Below are 19660 nucleotides of genomic sequence, written 5' to 3'. Positions count from 1 at the left end.
CAGACAGCCTGACTGACTCACCACAAATAAAATGGTGAACGTGGCAAACACGACCTGCTAAACACAATCATTTTAACATGCGGTTGTGTAAATGTTCAGGGTGCCTAAATCATGGTGCCTATAGATCCTTAGTCTTGTTACTTTTCACTTTCATAAAGGTGGTTGTATATTAGATTATTTTGAAGCAATGACAATGAGTAAAATTAGCAATCGCTGTAATATCACCACCAAGTCCAGTAGGAACTGATGTATTTAAGCTCACGGTCTCCTTCCGTCAGTTCACCACAAAGCATCTCAATTCCTCTGTTTGTACAATTAATCTTCAGAGCGTTGAAACTTTTCAGATCACGCTAATCGTCTATAATCCATCCCCATATATAATCCATCCCCATATCTTATTCTAATGGAGTTACTGTAATAAACAATCCAGGAGAAACTCCTGAGGAAAATACAGTTTTTTGGGCATCTTTCCCAAATCTTAGGAATTTTGCTTAAGGGAAAGACGCCTGAGCAAAGATCAAACAGACTAAGTCTTCTGCTCTTACGGTCACAGAGAAAGACAGAATATCCCTTCCGTTTTGTTCATATGCCGTTCTTTTGATACTGCAGCTGGCTGCCTTTCTTGCTCGCCAGTGTCCGTCCACTATTCCCTGTCCACCTCCGCCCCTGCAGCATCAGAAAATAACCTTCACTCTGTTCTCAGTGATGACTCTCTACAACGGAAACCAGCACCCACACACACAGACGCACCATCTCAAACAGATACTACAACTCAAACTCCCCGGGTGAGTCTAATGAACAGGCCTCAGAAGGGATTCCCTGTAAGAGAGGGGCTGATGGGAAGGGAGATGCTGAATAGCCGATGTGAGTGATCTTTTCCTCTGTGGTGGGCCGGACTGGAAATTGCTCAACACCACCTCTGCCAGTAATCCAGCGGCTCAGCTGTTCAGAGTGGCCAGCATGTGGTGGGGAGCTACCAGAGTGGGGTTTATTGGTGTGGAAACAAATAAACACAGTAGAGCCTCGCACAGGTACAGGATTTTCTGTCACTCTCAGTGTGTGTGTGTGTGTGTGTGTGTGTGTGTGTGTGTGTGAGTGTGTGTGTGTGTGTGTGTGTGTGTGTGCGTGTGGCCTGAGGATGATCTTCCATGTGGGAGGTGGGAGCAGAGTCACAGCTCCTGACCACAAAGGATGTGGAGAGAGGAGTCATCATTCTTCCCCTTCTCACTCGTTCTCTCACTTTTTCTTCCTTTATGTGGTCATTTATTCAAATTTTTTTTCTGTATTTCCACTTTATCAAACTTAGTTCTAGATACACTATTAGTCTTTTATCAATCACTTTTTAATTCTGTACGGTGTCCGTTACAAAGACAGAGAAATAAGTTGTTGTGAAAAGAATTACTTAATTTGACAATCTCAAGCCTTTTTGAGCTGATCTTTTGGTTTTGTATCACATTCACTATATGATTAGTATTTGAATACTATGCTCAGAGCTCTCGTCTTGGGCTGCAACGAAGGATTATATTATGGATTACTGCATTTTTTTTTCAGTTCATGGTTTTGTTTAGATAAAAATAGAAAAAATGATTCTCGTCTTCAGAGTCCTCGTTATGTCTTCTTCAAAGGGTGATCAAATACCAATACCAATGTCAATACCAGCGTTAGAAATGCCTTTGATACTGCCTAAAATGCTTAAACAGAGAAAGGCAATTTAGCGTAGTTTATGTGCCTCAAAACGTGACCTTGCTGCTTCCCATCAATTTACATTTGTTGATTTTTATGTTCTTTTTGTCAGGACTTTTTTTTCTTTTTAAGTACTATGGCAATCATTCTGTGTGTGTGTTCATGGTTTACAAAGGGTTTAACTTCAGTGAATGGAAATCAGGAAGGAAAAAAATGCATCAGTAAATCTCTCTATATAACTGCCCTCTTTCATTGAACCGAACACATTTAAAAAATAAAGAGAAATTAAAGAGATTGAGTTCATAATGGAATAAAAACAGGGCAAAGAAGTCAATCTTTAGACTGGAAGAGCTTGAACAAAATAACTTTTGCCAGTTTCACTTAAAAATCTTCAACACAGTTGTTTTCAGCAAACAAGCTCCAATATACCAAATAAACACCAATCAACAGATAGACAGACACAGTTTGCAACTGGCTTGTGAAGAAACTGGAAAAAAGAGCACAAATTTCTCCAAATGAATGATGATGTTCTCCGTGTCTGCTTTATCTGTTTATAAGCAACTGTGTGCTAATATTTTAGCAACAACAAACCATCCTTTAGTATCACAATCATTTTGAAGGGAAGGGGAAAAGATTTCTGGAAGAGAAACCAGGAACTGTTTGGTATTTTGTTTACAATAATTAAGGAAACGGATTAGTAGATTATCAAAACTGGGATTCAAAGACTGGAGCCAAACTAATTTGAACTGAACGATGAAATGATACAAAACTCATCCTAATGTGGTTGGATTCACTTAAGAAACAACTAATAAAAAGCAGTGGCTCCAGTAACATTACAAATAGCCTTATTATCTATCATCTGACTAAGCTCTTGGCTCTGTATCCCACCCAAACCGCCATGGCGATGGAGGATCAGTGCTGCCTGGAGACTGTGTGTCAGATCCCAATGTGGAGGGGCAAGAGGAGGAGGAGGGGGAGGAGGCGCCGAAGGATCTCCTGGGATCACCGCAGAGCTCCAAGACAAAAGGGACATTGTGGCACTCACTGACCCATCCAAGAAAACATTACTTCCTGTCCCAACAGCTCTGGCATCATCCGCACATGAGATGCTTACTTCCCAGAACTGAGAGTTATATTTTTGACATCATCTGCCGCTAAACACTTAGAGTCAGTATTGACCAGATGTAGACACTGGCACTCAAAAACAGTCAGCTACAGTATATTTGTAAAGGAGCTGGCATCCGCCCAGTTGCACTTTGACATGACACTAACGGCAAAAACCCAAGTCAGGCAAAAGAATGTGAGACACTTAAAGCAGAGTGTTGAAGGTGGTACATACAGTATATGTAGGTTTAAGCTCAAGTCTTACTTTAACTGCTGACAGGGTAGAACTTAGTTAGTTATGCTGTGAAATTAAACTTACTATTTCAAAGAAAATCAATGTCTGCCCAAAATACAGAAAAGCTACCTTCAAAACACAATGTCAGCAGGAGTGTAAAATGGTTTCAAATGTTCCATAACTGAAGTACCTACGCATTTTCATGATTTTAAAGACTGCTATCAGCCTTTTGAGGGAAGAGGAAGTAATATTTATCAGAAAAGTCGTATCAGAAAGGTGGTCTTCATTTTCACTTCGCAGTAAAGAACCAAGAGAGAGCAGGAGGTGCGTTTTGTGGGATCACACTACCTTTACGTGACTCTGAGCGCCCAGGTTGTAGATCTCCGTCGGCTTCACCTCATTGATGATCTTCACAAGGCACGTGCTGTCGGTCAGATCACCGTAATGCAGCTTCATGTCTGACAAAGAGGAAAAACACATGCTGATACACTCACACAGTTCCTACACTAATTTATACATATACGTCTTTCAAACGTTCACTCAAGGTGATTGGTTGCCAGAAGGAAAGAGGAGAAAACTCAACAGCTACTGGTGTTGTTGTTCCTGTGCTCTTAACAGAATCAGCCAGATCTAAAATTTGCATGCCCCATTTACAAGGGTGAGCAGACAGTTTCAGTAGAACTATTTGAGTTGTGTATTCACCCAGGCAAAAGGTACAAAAGGTGAGAGATGAGACCTAAAAGGGTTCTTTTCTGTATAATAACCAGACACAGGCTGTGTAGAAAGGACACTTACTGTTGTCAGTGTGCGCATGACGGTCCCCATAAAGATGCTCAATGCGACCTGTGTTGAAGGAGCTGGAACGACGAATAATGCCATGAACCTGTGACAAAAACGGAGTCAGAAGAAGAAGAGATTTATTCCTGTCAGGCTCGCAAAAACAAAATACAAAAAAATTATTTTAATAATTACTGTAAATTTAACAATAACATTACTTCAAAATAACCTTGCTTACAGTATTTAACTTTATAGATTACGCTCATATTGTATTCAAACAATGTTTTAATGTTGTTAATTCAAACTAAAGGCAGCCTCTTCAAAGTAAGACACTGCTGATCATAGTTTTACTGTGAAGCAGCTGGCAGTGAGAGCTGAGTTACCCTCACATTTAAGCATATGAGGAAGAATTTATTGTCAATCAAATCTCAATGCAACTTGGCAACAACAGCCACCAAAACTCAGAGACTAAAAAATTGACCAGCAGAATGACGTAGTGGGATAATAAAATATTCAAATATTCCAACACCTTTTGTTGAACAAAATATTGGCAAATAAAGCAAAAATCTAGGAGATATTTACAATTATACACACGATTACACATACAATCAGGAGGCAATTAGCAATCATACTAAACAGACCTAAAGATACATGGCTCCATAAGACTTGCCCAACGTAATCCAAGTCTCTGGAATCTCTGTGATCCCAAATCGAATGGAAAAGATGTTATTTATACCTTCAACATGCGGTTGAGCTTGTGTGCCCACTTCAGACAGGTTACATGCAAAATCTTAAGCCCAGCACAGCTACAGTGAAAATTTGGCTATAAAAATGGTGGAAATAATATCTTTTCAATTTCAATTCCAGAGACTTTGATTCTGCCATTTTAAAAAAAAAAATAATAATTGCTGTTAAATTCTGTTTAGTTTCTCAGTGGTTTAGGCGAATGCTGCGAAGTTGTTTTGCTGTGAAGCCCAAGAAACGTATTGCGAAACTACAAAACCTCATTTGATTTCTATCAGAATGGGATTGAGTAGGTAGTGACTGAATTTTCATTTCTTTTGGTGAAATTGTCCTTTAATGGGCCACAATTTAGTTTGGGAGAAGAAATTCAAACTCTTTAATACACACTTTTTACATTTACAACATCATTAAAGTAATGCTACAAACTCAGAAGTATTTATTTTTTCCATCAGAGAATAAACAAGCTGTTCTCAGAGGAAAATAAGGTACCCAAAACACTAACACTGTTTGAAGCTAGAAAGGTGGCAGAGTCCGCCACATGTAAACAAAGTAAAACTGTTTAAAAGGGTTTTGTTCTTTAAGATCAGTTTGTTTATTTTTTAGTTTATGCAGTCATGACAACAAAGAGAGTTTGTTTATTTCATTTGTTTAGGCATTAAAAAAATCAGTCAATGAAGATCTTTCTCTTCTGATTAAAATTTCTTCCCCAAAACTACAGAGTGCACCTGTGGTATAAAATAGTGTTTTTTTTTATGTCATCTTACATTTCCATTTAAGGCACTTAGCAGACACTTTTGTCCAAAGCGACAGTTATTCATACATTCATACAGCAGCTGCCATGCAAGGTGCTGACCAGCACATCAGGAGCAGTTTTGGGGTTTGACATGCAGACCAGGGGAATTGGACCAGCGACCTTCCGATAACCAGACGCTGGCCCAACCCATGAGCCACAGTCATCCTACTTCTTACATCTTACATTTGCAGGTTTGTCATCAATGTCACTCCTTGTCACTGCCACATTTAAAAGATGTGAAAAATGATATAGCGGTCTACTTTGATTTATTGTGTTTGTTTAGATCTTTGAAGCAGGACAGGGATTTGTATTGCAGAAGTTGATGAAACAATATTGTTTGTCCTGCTCTGGCTAAGTGTGTTTTTAATGCTGCCTGTGATCTGCAATCTGTACTCTGTGTTCTGAGGGGGATGTGTAAGGAAGCTCTGCTCGAGTCAGATAACAGAACCTGATCCAAGGGGAGTCCATTAGTGGGAGGACGCTGTGCCCCGACCTCACTTCCTTTATTCACTGTGCACTTCCTGCCTGCCTGTGCACTCCTCTTTAATGCCACCCCCCAATTCTACCCCCTTCTCATGCAGCATCCCTAGCCTGCTCCACTTCCTGCTGCCTCTGAGTCAGGCAGCAGATGGCGAAGCTGACCAGGCAGTCTAGGATAAAGGTGTTTGCATGTGTGCCGCTACACATCTGAGTGGAAATGAAGTCATTCAGCTACTGCCAGGAAAACATAATGGACAATGGCATAACATGTGTTGTATGTTGTCACTTTTCATGGATGTGAAATTGCCGCTAAAGCCTTACGTAGCTTCAGTTGGTCAGAAACAGCTTGTTAACCTCTGCATCCACGCACAGGCTGTTGACTTTTTGTGCTCTTGAAAACACTCTGTGCAGCAGGTGAAAGTTTGTGACCTCACTCGTATGACAGTATAATAACAACCATTTCCCTGTTAATGGTCTGACCCGGGGGTACAAGGTGAGGGGTGAACAGGCTTGAAGCAACACAAAGGTTCTTATCGGGGTGACGTGTGAGTCAGTCCATGTACGAAGCTGTCAGCTGACGTCAGGGTCCCTCAGGAGCTCCCACTCACTGCTGGAGCTGCACGCAGCTTATCGAGGGAATGTCGCTCTGAGTGCGTCTGTGTTCGTTGGCTTTCATGAGCGTCTGCATTCAATTGAACTTATGTGTGTGTCTGAGCTTCCAAAGGACAAATCTGTGGTACTTATAAGTCTGTGGTCTGGTTTCTCTCTCACCTTGTAGCCTTTATTGAGCAGGAACTCCGCCAGGTAGGAACCATCCTGAAAAGACAAGAGACAGTACCCATTAAAACCAGTAAAAATGCACTGCAAATAGACACCTGTATGGTTATGACAAATGTCATCAAATACAGGCATTTCAATACCTTGAAAATATTGTTGTGCAATGTAATGTTTGATACCGTGTGGAAGAATTTAAACATCAATTTTTTTTAATTAAAAGATAAGGCTACAACATGATGACGAATAGTTAACAAAAGATGTTTTAAAGGTAGAAAAAGTACAATATAAGTACAATATAACATACTGTACACATTTTACTGTGCAAACATTGGGAACTATACCAGAAGTTAGCCAGCTGCGATTGGGTTTATTTCTGCCAAGTGATAAGATCTATCCATATCGAGTAGGAATGAATGAGGCTTATCACTAAAATCAAGGTATATTTGATCACAAGGCTGTTTCGAGATCGTTTAATCGCCCAGACCTAAGAATGACTGTGGTAAATGTTAAGTATCACACTTTAAGGATTTTTTCATCAGGCCATTAAAAATCATGTCTGTGCCAGAACGTTATTGAAAGAGGAGAGCGAGAACACACAGTTGGTACAGGCTTATCGATACTGCAGAAAATGAGTAGTGAAATGGTTTTGATTTGTAATGACGGATCGATATTTTCAACAACACTGGTTCAGGAATATTGACTAGACTGTCAATTGTAAATGATTCACATCTTAGAAAACAAAACTAGAAGACAAGTCTTTTCAACAGGCCGACAGGACCCAAAACTAATGCTCAATTGTGTAGTACAACCAACAACACATTAAGGTTATAACAATACCATAATTTCAAACTTCGATACATTGGGAGTCTGAAAAACACTACTCGACACGTCTTTAGATAACAAGGCAAAATGTATATATACACATATATAAACACAAAATAAACAAGATCCTATTAACAACCTGTAAACAGACATACACAAACTTAGGCTGGTACCAACTGTTGTGGTAAATAAGTCTTTTATTTTTACAACAATCACACTTAAACATCTGCTGAGAGTAAATAAAGAAAAACGCAAAACCTTCAAAACCAAAATCAAAATGTAATTAATAAACGATGCAAGACACTACATTTTGTCTGTTGTGTTCTGGCCCTTAAAACTCATACAAGGCTTTCATGTGATATAATAAGTTACCAGATGATGTAATCATATCTGTGGTTCATTATCATGTGTGACATTTCAAGTAATCACGTGCGCCATTTTAGAGCCCTCAGGTCATCCATTAGGCCACGAGGAGGCACAAAAATAAATCTTTAAATTTCATTTTTCAAATTGTCACAAATCCCAGCTCCGACTTCCCACAATATTTTCATCTGTAAAATCATTATGTGTGCTATGATGTCTCAAGTACATGTGGGACAATCTGACAGAATGCAGCTGGAAGAAAAAAAGAGAAAAGAAGAAAGAAAAAAATGTAAGAGACCAAAGCATGAGGGTGGGAATCAATTTGTTTTCGAGACAAAGGACGTTCCAATGAAATACAATTTGTTTACTATTGAACCGCTATAATAAACCAAATGACTCATTGTTATAATTTCATTGATACCAATATAGATGTCCAAACGCAACATCATATAGGATTCTTAATGAAACTGGTAGAGTGTTTTGTTGGAAAGTAAAAAAAGTAAATTTAGTTAATGACACATTATCAGACAAAGTGGTAGTAGAAAATGTCTTTTAAGGTGTTGGAAGCATCCTGAAACCTGCACAATGTAACGGAATACTGTGTCCTGGGATCATTAGGTGAAACATCCACATGAACCAGGAGAGTGTGTGTGTGTGTGTGTGTGTGTGTGTGTGTGTGTGTGTGTGTGTGTGTGTGTGTGCGTGCGCGCGCTCGTGTGTGCCCGTGTGTGCCCGTGTCCATGTGTGAGCCCTGTCAATAAGGTCTTGTTCCCCTAACCCATGTTACTTCTCGTCTTTTTTCCCTGCTCAGACTTTCCGACCGCACATTCTGGAACACTCTGGAACATTCCGAACTAGTCATGGCATTCATCCCTCAATCCCCCTCACATACGTGCGTGCATACACACACGCAAACACACACGCACACACACACTCAAGACATGCCAGCCCAATGCATCCTCTCCAGGTTTGGGGCTAACAGTGGAGGTGGAGGGCAGAAGAGCAGGAAGGGGAAGGCTGTAGGAGCGGAACCAAGGACCTGCACTCAGCACTGGGCATGATGGTCAGGTTTAAGGCCGCATTCAAGAGAGACAAGATATTTGTCTATATAAGCTTAAAGATGCAAAACTCACAACTACAAGTTGTAAAAACCTCAACCATGTGAGGATAGTCACAATTATCCCAATAAATGAAATCAATCACCATCAAATTATGATTTGTGTTTGATATGTTTGATAAATGATGATATTGATGGTGTTATCCTTATCCACGATAAATCTGTGACATGTTGCTGGTAGTGAGTAGTCAATTCTATTCTATTCTGTGTGTAATATTTAAGGATATATTATTTTATTATTATTGTCACTTTATTTTGACATAATTCATCCACTTTTTACTACTTTTATATTTCATCTTTTTTCACTTCCCGATATAAACTGACTCTGAGAGAAGAGCCAAATGCCTCATTCCAATGTACCTATACAAATATGAATAACATATATTTAACTGTTCCTACGGTTGATTTGAACTTTAACAATCAAACATAGGTATATTTTTGCATGTTTTAATCATTGACTGGTGTTAGTGTGTATAGTAGATTTATATTCAACAGGTGTCTCTTGATTAAGTTTCTCTCTTTACCTCATGGCTGATGCTTTAACACCCTGAACAACCCCTTTTTTACCTTTCTGAATAAGGACTTTTAATCATGATCCACACACTTCACAATGTCATTGTTTATGCTCTGAAATGATTAATTGCCAGCACGGCCCTCTGAAGACACCGTTATAGCCAATGTTTTACTTGTTTTTTAAAACAAATTTATGCCTTAGCACTACTCTAAATGCATTTTTAAGATAATTTTCTGCAGGTTGAGCATTCAGGTTGTGCGGTCAGTTGGCACCGTTGCCCAACCTGTTTCTGCCTGGCCCAGAGGGGAGAGATGGGCACGGACACTGGCAGCCCCTCGCTCGTCCCCACAGCGTTCAAAGCTCCGGCCGGTGTCATGTTTTCCTGCCCCTGTGCCAGGGTCAAAGCGTTCCATGCCAGACCAATATGGAAAACAAGCCTGAAGAGCTGCAGCTCTGTTTCAAAACAAGAGGCTCCTTTGAGGCCGTATTAGCCCATAAACCCTGGCCTCACCTCGCTGTTTCCTGTTATGGGGAGCTGGGCACTCGCTGAGAGCACACACAAACATGAACACACGCATTTACACGCATACACACACCTACATGGTCACCTGCCAGCTCAATGTCACACCACAAAATCTTTAAAGACTCATTTTGGCCTTCAATATGATCACTCTACTCTATAGCTACACTGAATATACGCCAAGGGCTGGTTCAGCAACAGGAGGGGGAAAGTGAATTATTACATTTGATATAAAACTATGATGGTCTCATATGTGAACAGTGCTGTGATATCTAGATCCCTTCCCTGAATGGTGAGGATTATCTGCAGGGGGTGTAAGAGTGTAAAAAACTCATGATATGCATTCAGGTACAGGTAAGAAACCTTTTACAACCACTGAACAGAGTGCAGTAGCGTCAGTATTGCTCATTTTGTTATATTCAATATTCATGTTCATAAATCAAATCTTTTTTATCCCTGAAAGGGCTATGATTTAGTTTAAATATAAATAAAATACATTTAAGACCTGCAGGTAATTTACAGGTATAACTACAGACTCTAGTAGCTGTAAATTATTTTAAGTGTAAAATCTTACACACATTAAACGTGCGTGTTGAGCTGTTGCTCGGCTTTGTCTTTGTTTTAAGGGACTGTACGTGAACTACATGTTTGTCTCCTCATTTCTGGAGTATTTTTTGGAAAAATATATATATGCCTTTAAAAGCTTATTTTACAGAAAGTGTTTTTAAATAACACAATATCAAATTTGAGATCACAGAAGCGAATAAACAGCTAAGTGAATTAAAGGAATAGATAAATTGGGAAAAACTTCAGGAGAGAGAGAGAAAGGACAGAGGAAGAAAAAAATGTAAATCTGATGTTGATGTTGGACTAAATCTCTCCATGTGTTGGAAAAATGTTAACAATGTTCGCTCATCAGAACTGCACAAACACAGGGCAGTAAACCTCTTTTGCCAACACCATTGCTGTCATCCCTTTTAACCGAAGAGAAGAAGGGAGTGTCTGAGGCCATACACAAACCCAAGTACTAAGAGGTTAGTACCCCCTGCTGGTGGGAAAGGGAATTATTGGGGCCTTTATCAACAGCTTCACTCAACCATTGATACCTAATAAGGGTTAGATCACCTGCTATCGACGAAATCTGTGTGTCTGCAGTTGGTTTGTATATATTCACGCAAACACAGGATTAATGATCGCACATGAGTTGATTTGTCTTTTTGTATAAGCAACAAATGAATCACTTTAATGTGGTTTCATTAGACCACAGGGAGAACCTGCCAAGCACGCCACTGGTTTGCAGTTTGGCCTCATATGGTTTAATGAAGCTGTAATCAGAGACCACAGCACGCACACACGCGCACACACACACACACACACACACACACACACACACACACACACAGGCTTCTTCAGCAAGCATGAAGTAGGTTGCTCCATAACTAACATACATACATGTAGTTACAGCACACACAATACTGAAGATGAGCAAATATCTGAGCTACCCATTCAGACATCAGGAATCTTAGATCTGGTCAGGTTCATTAATGCAGCATGCAAGGAGCATCTCCAGGGTCCATTTAAGCCATATTGACTAATCCATACTGACCATCTTGGAAAAGCCGCTGTACCTCTGCATACAATTGATTAACCAAATAAAGTACACACATTTAATTTCAACTTAAGAACAGTTCTTGAGTAAATGTACTCAGTTACATTGTGCCACTTGTGTGAAGGCTGAAAAATTGAGTTCACTTGTTGACTACATTAAATCAGCTTTTTATGACAAACTGCAGCTGAACACACATCTCTTCCTGTCTAAACTTAATTCGAAGGAGGAATCAGCCTTGAAGGAGCCATCAGCAGCCATTATGAGCAACAGAGGAGATGTGTGCACGGATTCTTAGCTTTATGATTATTATTGCTGGCACTCTCTCAGAGTCTACCCCGTGCTGCTAACAGTGGAGTCAGTGGAAGGAGGCAAGGAAGGAATGAGAAGGGAATCAAAACGCCAACAAAGGACTAAGAAAAGAGGCTGGAAGCAGGAGCGTCAAACAGTTCGTGGGGTCGAATCGCAGTGAAGCGTTGTTTTCCCAACCAGAGGAGCTGAAGAAAGAAGCTTGCACCTCGCAGCCAAAATAAAGTTTTACTGTCAAACAGAGAGGCCGAACCTGTCCTCTTCATAACCCTGGATCGTAAAACAGAGCTATCAGCCAGAGCCCCTGCCCGGCTCTGTAGCTCTGCCTTGGCACTCAGGTGGTCTCCCATAACTCACACCCTCTCACCCCGATACTTCACACTGAGACAGCAGTCAGAAATATTCAGACAGAGCAGCATGCTGCTCTGAAATTTATGGACAGTACTTAGCCAGACAATTTATGACATCACAGTGACCTTGACACCCCGGCTAGTGACTTCTGAGATGGTCTATCCAGATGCCTGCATGCTCGCCTCCCGTCCAGTATTCAACATTATCGCCATCAAATGAATTAACACTGTTATTCTTTGCTTTGAGTTAAAGAGGAGGAAGAAAGAAAGACACTCTGGAAAGTGCTGCTTGACACAGGAATGTGAGAGGTTGAAAATGACTTTCCAAGACCTCTGATACTCGTCTTTCCAGGGCTGCAGTCTGGGAACGGGCAACTGAGTTTCACCTAAGGGCGTCAAGATTCTCCAAATCAAAGATTTGATATGTCTTTCGATTTCAAGGTCATGATTCAATTCAACTTTTTGATTTAGGCACTTTTTTTTCCAGCACTGATCACCGGTCTTGCTTTGGATTTGTGATCGAAACTGAAAGCTCATTTTGATTTTGGATTTAAAATCGTGATGTCCCTACTTTAACCTCACCATGAAACATTCAGCAGGTCTCTGCTTATTTGTTCTAATGAAAGAACTCTCAGAAACTGACTTTACACATAGTGCTAGGGATACAAAGTCAGTGTTTTAGTGTTATAAAAAAATAAAATGCATCGATACTAGGGCTGTCAAAGTTAACGCGTTAATAACGCAAGTTAATTTTTTTAACACGCGATTAATGCTCAGTATCAAAAAAAAAAGAAACACGCATTGTATGATTTACGGCCGTCAGTGGCACCTGTAGTCTTGATCCAGAGGGTGGCAGAAGAATAAGAAAGGGAATCAGAAGAAGAAGAAGCAGGGTTGGCGTTCAGGAAAACCACGAATGAACGGCAAATTCACTTTCAAAACACTGCCAGATGGTTCGGTCGATAGGACAAAAGTTATCTGCACTTACTGTCGACATGAAATGAGTTACCATTGAAGTACGTCGAGTCTCATTTGCAAGCCAAACACATGGCCGATGCAGAGAGCCCCCCCCCCCCAAAAAAAGCTGACATTACTATGTTTTGATCACATTTAGGGTGAGGGGACATTTTTTGAGCCTTTTATTTGAAGTGCATGATTTGAAGTGCTGAATAAACATTTTCATAAAGCAAGCATATTTGCCCTTTCTTATGTTGTTAAAAGTATTAAGAACATGAAAAAAAAATACATTAAGGTACATTTAGAACAGAAAAAAATTGCCAAAAAAATTGCGATTAATTTGCGATTAATTGTGAGTTAACTATGGACAAAATGCAATTAACTGCGATTAAAAAAATTGATCGTTTGACAGCCCTAATCGATACATATCAATTCTGAATAATTGGTAGGTTAATTTGACTGTTACGGTTTCAATGCAGATTTCTCTCAGATTTCGATACACCTGTGGCAGTCGCACTATTTCTCTCGCTTCTCTCTGAGAGTGAGCTGACACGCAGAGCTGCACCAATAAATCAGCCAATTAGTTCTCTCATTGTCTTCCTAAATGTACGTATTTCCTGGTTTCTTTCCTACTCTTACCACAGTAAACTGAATATATTTGTGTTGTGGACAAAACAAGACATTTGAAGATCATATTTGACTCTGGTGAACAATTAACATTTTTCACCCTTTTATAAAGCAAAAAAGTAATTGCTTAATTAATGAAAAAAATCAACTGAACACCAACAGATTTCATTACTAACTCAGAGTGCTGTCTTGTCGTCATTCATCTCATTGGCTCCGTTTTGTAATGGCGTCAGCTACTTTGCATATTAGGCAAATGAACGTTAAAAGGGAAAGGACACAAGCATGGGCAAACAGAGCTACAGAGCAGTGCTACCAGCGGTTTACACAACAAATCTCTCTACGGAATTTCCAGAGGTTGGCTACAGCTACAGTTTGCCTTGTTATATTTAGCTCTGAAAGTATTTTTCAGGGTATTAAAAAAGTTAAAAGACTGTAGTCTCGTGACAACACAAGTTCACATACCTTTACTAATATGCAAACACAGGATAGACTGCCTAGACTGGTTCTGTCACTTATGGGATAGTGATACTGAACATGTAGAGATGCCATTATGTTAGAGTTGATTCAAAGAACAGGTCATGTGGATAGGATGTCCGATCATAGTAGAATATATATTGATACATAGAACATTTCACAATATGTGTTGATGCATACAGTCGCGGTCTAAAGTTTACATACACTTCAGTTCCAATGATTTCTATAGCTTTCATTTTTTTGTGATGTAATGTGTGGGGAAATGTGACAAAGCCGGTAGGACAGACAGGATGACAGACACTGCTCCACGTACAACTGCGGTATTTCTTTTTCTCATATAAGTTGCCAAAGACACTCACAGTTACAAGCAACGGGTCCATGTCACTTGACGTGACAACTCAAGGAATGTGAAAAGCAAGCGATGATATGGAGGTACCAACCCTGGACTGTGTGACACACAAACTTCAGCTGGCTGTACACCTGGGTCTGCTTTCACAGCACAGCATCACAGACTGACTTGCTAAGGCAAGGAAGATGGTAGGCCAATGTTGCAACAGAATATGCAAAATGAGAAAGAGCTATATGAAAGTATTTACTTTGTTTCAACAGCCTATCTTCATTAATACTTATATACAAGAAGCTTAGTGCTCGAGTAAGAAAAAACAGATAAAAAGTAATAAAAAAAAGGAGCTCCTGTGTCAGGCTGCTACTTGCTGCGGTGCCAGATGTAGATAAAGAGAGTAACAGAGAGAAGTTCTTAACTTCTTCTGTGTGATTCTGATAGATAATAGCTGATGACTTTTCAGGGCCCATTTTAATAGGACTTGTTTGATACACCCATTAGACTCAGCAACAAACACTACAATGGAAAAAGTCTAAAGAGCTCAGCTCAGGCCAGGAAAGTCACTTGGAACCATTTCAAGATCAACTGTACAAAAAACTCTAAGTATTAAAGTGCTTGGCACAGTTGTGTCCCTGCCACGATCAGGAAGAAAACACAAACTATCAACTGCTGCTGAGAGAAAACTGGTCAGGATGGTCAAGATTCATCTAAAATCACTAAAAGCAAGACTGCAATGAATTACATGCTGCTGGAAGACAGGTGTCAGTGTCAAGTGTGTTTTACATCAACATGAACTGAGAGGCTGAAGAAAAAAGACACAGCACCTTAAAGCTCCACTGAAGTTTGCTGCTGATCACATGGACAAAGACAAAACTTTCTGGAGGAAAACTCTGTGGTCACATGAAACACAAACTGAGTTGTTTGGCCACAATGAGCAGCAATGTGTTTGGAGAAGAGACGGTGAGGTCTTTAACCCCAAGAACACCATACCAACTGTCCAGCATGGTGCAGTTAGTATTATGTTGTTGGGCTGTTTTACTGCCAGTGGATCAGCTGCTTAAAAGAAAGTAAGTGGAATAAATAAGAAGGAGGATTATTTCCAAATCATCAGGCAGAAGATTGGGTGTTCCAAACAAACACCAAACTCGGTAGAGGAATGGCTAAATCAGGCAATAATCTAGGTTTTGGAAACGTCTTCTCAAAGTCCTGACTTAAACCCCATCAAGAACTTGTGAACTGTGCTGACAAAACTAGTCTGTGCCAGGAAGCCAACAAATTAAGTTGAACTTCACTGATTCTGTTGAGAGGATTAGCTAAAAATTCATCCAGAGGACTACCAGAAGCTTGTGGATGGCTATCAAAAGCACCCAATTAGGGTGAAAATGGCCAAGAGACAAATATTAGAATGACTATGTATATTTTGACCCATCAGATTTAGTCACATTTTAAGAGGGCCTATAATAATTTAATTACAGAACCAAACTTCATGAATGTTTTTTATGACAAAGTAGTTTGGGTTCCTCTCATTGCATCACATAAAAGTTAGAGCTGCAGAAATGATTGGAACTGAAGACTGCTCTGATATACATTTTCTTTGAATATATCTGAATGTATGTATGTATGCAAGTATGGTGGACCAAATGTGAGTTATTAACGGTAAACGTAAAGCTTTATAAACTGAAATTACATAAAAAGCTGTTGTGAACCTCCTTACAAAAAACAATGTTTTATCCACAGTTTCTGAACTGAATAGACTGGAATTGTAACAACTGAATGATGTTCTCTTGTCCTTTCCTATTCTAACTTCGTGTGCAACTAGACAACTTTCCATGGAAAAAATGGGGCTCTGCCTGTGACACTGTATCCAGATTTCCCTTAACAAATTCATGGTTCGCCATATAAAGGTACATTACAGTATTACACATAATTAACATTTCCTGTATACATTTTAAAATTAAAAGCATCTAGCATTTTAGCGGGCAGAAACCCTTCAGTTCTTTAACAAGGCTTGTGTTGTGAATACATCTATTAAGTTTGTTAGTCAACTGCAAAAAAATCTGTATCCTTTACATACAGCATCTTTTTCAGAATTGTTAAATAATACAGAGGAGGACATTTCAATAACTGTGTGTTCATCAGCTAATCAATATCCATTTCTTTTACTTGGATTGAGAACTGGTCTAGTAAAAAGCGTAACATCTGAGAAGTAGTTTAATAGAAGTATAAAGTTGCATTAAATGGAATCACTCAAAATACATGTACTTCGAATTTGTACTTGACTAAATGTACGTGTTACATTCCAAAAATACACAGGTTGTGCTTCAACCCTACCACAGTTATACGCCTCCCATTCATTCTAAACTTTTTCGTCTCTGGTTTCTAAGATCTTTGGCCTACTATCATCTGCCTACTATCATCTGCCTTTCTCCGCTGAACCTGACTGACAAGTCATACAAGTCCTGAAGAGGACCTCCTGACGTATGGAGTGAAAAGACTGCCCTGCCCAGATGGTAAATTCTCGGTGTATTGTGATGTGTCATGTATATCACATTATAGAACTAGTGTTTTTAGTACTGCTTTCACAGAACAGTATTCAAATAACAAGTGGCTTTAGTCCTGTGTTAGTCTAGTCAGTCAGTCCGACTCAAAACATTAAGAAAACATGCTGTGAGATGCTGCTCAAACATCATTGGTTCACTCACGGGCTATTAAAGGTGTATATGGCTTGTTTCATGTTGTGTTATGCAACTATTTTGATCCACTTGTGTGTCATTTTTTAAGCTATAGTGCACAAACGTGACTTTTCTTCGTCCTGATGTCAAACTGAACATCTATGGATTCAGACAGAGGTAGAAAGTCAAAAAAAAAAAAATGAGGAAAAAGAATACTCAGTGATGTAGATAATGTTTGCAACCTTTATTGTAATACACAACATACTGCATTATAGAGCTAGACCAATTATCCACCTTGGCCGATTTTCAGCATTTTCTAATCATGCATTAGATGCACTCAGCATTTTCCAATTATGCATTTAATAATTATTCAACAATTTTTGCCGATCAGAAATAACTCTTACAGCGGCCACTTCTACAACTACTTTCTTACAGTTTTTGTGAAAAATTCATTGTGACTTCAACATCAGGAAAGTTCGAGATAAAATCGAGCATGCACAGTATAGAGGGTTTTTTTTTGGTCTTAAACTCTGTAGCATCCTTTCAAATGTCACACGAGCTGGACATCACAATTCACAACTATAGAGTAGCAGATTATCTGAGTATTCCAGTAAAACCCTAAAAAAAAGTACTTGAGTGAATTGTTCTTTGGGTTATTCAATTACTGGTTGTTTGAAATGTTGACCCTAACCCAGCCATAGTTTAAAGAAGATGGGTTCGTTACAAGATAAGAAGGAAGACATCACATCACACACAAAACTATAAAAAATGTCAAGGATATCTCACTTAAGTCCCAAACTTATTCACACTGTAGTCTTTGATGTAAAGACAGCAGAGACAACGCATAAAAACCTGTTTCATCCTTAAATACTCACACTTCTGGATGTGTTTATTACTCAAGAAGCACTGTGCCAAAATTCATATCCTGTTTGTTTTCCTTTTGCTGCGACAGGAGGACCATCGACCTGACTACTTCCTTGTAGCAGAACCACGCGTTGAGGCAACTACAAAACCTTGGAACTAAAACCAATCATTTCTCTTCCTGACTGACATAAAATGAATCAGTAGCAGTTCATGCTGGATGATAACATCATCAGAAACGACTTCAGCTAGCTGACAAATAAGGGGTTAGCATAGCTCAAACACCACAACAGCAGAGGCAAAAATCAGGAGAGATTACACTTTAGGGCTGAGCAGTGATTGGATGGCGACACGACGGGTTTTAAGCACCTGTCACATGTGTATACGCCATTAACAACCGTCTTCAATCAACACAAACAAGACGAAGGAGACATAAAGATGTTTTTTAAAAGAAAATAAGTGTCAGCGAATCCACTGTAGGTGTTTTTGCCTATGAGAAACTTGTTCATCGAGTCCGGCAGTGTACTCAGTTCTGGTGTATGAATGAGTGACGCTATCTCACCTGTCCGGTGATGCCGGTGATGACAGCCACCTTCCTCTCCTGCTGCTCTCCGTTCATCGTGGAGCTAACGTTAGCGGGCTCGGAGCACTGTGCCATCTCTAACCGTCTGGAGGTTTAAATTGAACTGACTAAACCGAGCGACAGAATTGACAAAAAGCGTCTATGTGTGTGTGTTTACAGAGAGACTGTTACCAGAGAGCCTCCTCAGCATCCGTCAACCGAATAACACTCCGCCTTCAAGCGAAGATACGTATGAGGAAGCGGCGGCGGAATCAGCCAATGAGGAGTGAGCATGAAGCGGCAGACGAGAAGGAGTCAGTAAAGAGGGCAAGGTGTGTGTGAGGGCTGCAGGGCGGCGGCTACAGCGACACCTGTAGGCTGGCGGAAGAACTGCAGCTTTTCAGCGTTGGATAACTTATAGTGATCAAAATGTTCCGGTTATGAAAACAAAACAGTTGGAGTTTAATGTTCACTTCTCGCATCTCTTAAAAACCATTACTACATTTGCTGCATATATTACATTATAACATTTATCTATTGTTTGGTTTTTTGTTCAAATATGATAGGGTTAATAAGGGTTGACATTTACTACATTTGGATTTGTGAATACGACATTTTGCTGAGAGAGTAATTAGACATAATAAATAACACGTCCTTTGATTGTACTATTTCCTTTATGGAAATGGTGCGTGTATATATGTATACATATATATATATAAAGTCCTTCCATAGCTTTTTTGACATGGTCACAGTTCCAGAATAGATGAAAAGGATAAGTCCTTTTAGCTGGATCCGCACCATAAGTCAATGGAGTAAATTCTGGGAGACCCTTCATTTGAATAAGTGCTACGGTGTTCTCCACACTTTTTAAGTATTGCAGCGTAACTATACATTTCTAGTGTCCATACGTTTCGTATGATATTTTAAATAATGTTGCTTTAGTAGCACCTTTTTGTTCCGATTTCTGCAG

The 19660-nt window shown here is 39.6% G+C and overlaps 1 protein-coding gene across 1 annotated transcript in view; it reads right to left on the bottom strand.

Moving 5' to 3' along the window:
* The window catches only part of gmds (GDP-mannose 4,6-dehydratase), a 165747-nt gene extending 146786 nt beyond the window's left edge, over positions 1-18961 (bottom strand). The window contains exons 1-4 of the mRNA XM_030433532.1: positions 18691-18961; positions 6588-6632; positions 3818-3905; positions 3371-3480 (exon numbers count right to left, since the gene is read on the bottom strand). Of these exons, the coding sequence (XP_030289392.1) occupies positions 3371-3480; positions 3818-3905; positions 6588-6632; positions 18691-18786 (339 nt within the window). The 5' untranslated portion in view covers positions 18787-18961. The remainder of the gene's footprint in view (positions 1-3370; positions 3481-3817; positions 3906-6587; positions 6633-18690) is intronic.
* Positions 18962-19660: the final 699 nt, after the last annotated feature.

This window comes from Sparus aurata, chromosome 11 (genome assembly GCF_900880675.1).
Source record: "Sparus aurata chromosome 11, fSpaAur1.1, whole genome shotgun sequence".
In the NCBI taxonomy this organism is placed as follows: Eukaryota; Metazoa; Chordata; class Actinopteri; order Spariformes; family Sparidae; genus Sparus; species Sparus aurata.
Note: the sequence above shows the minus strand (reverse complement) of the source record. Positions and strands in the feature narration are given on the sequence as shown.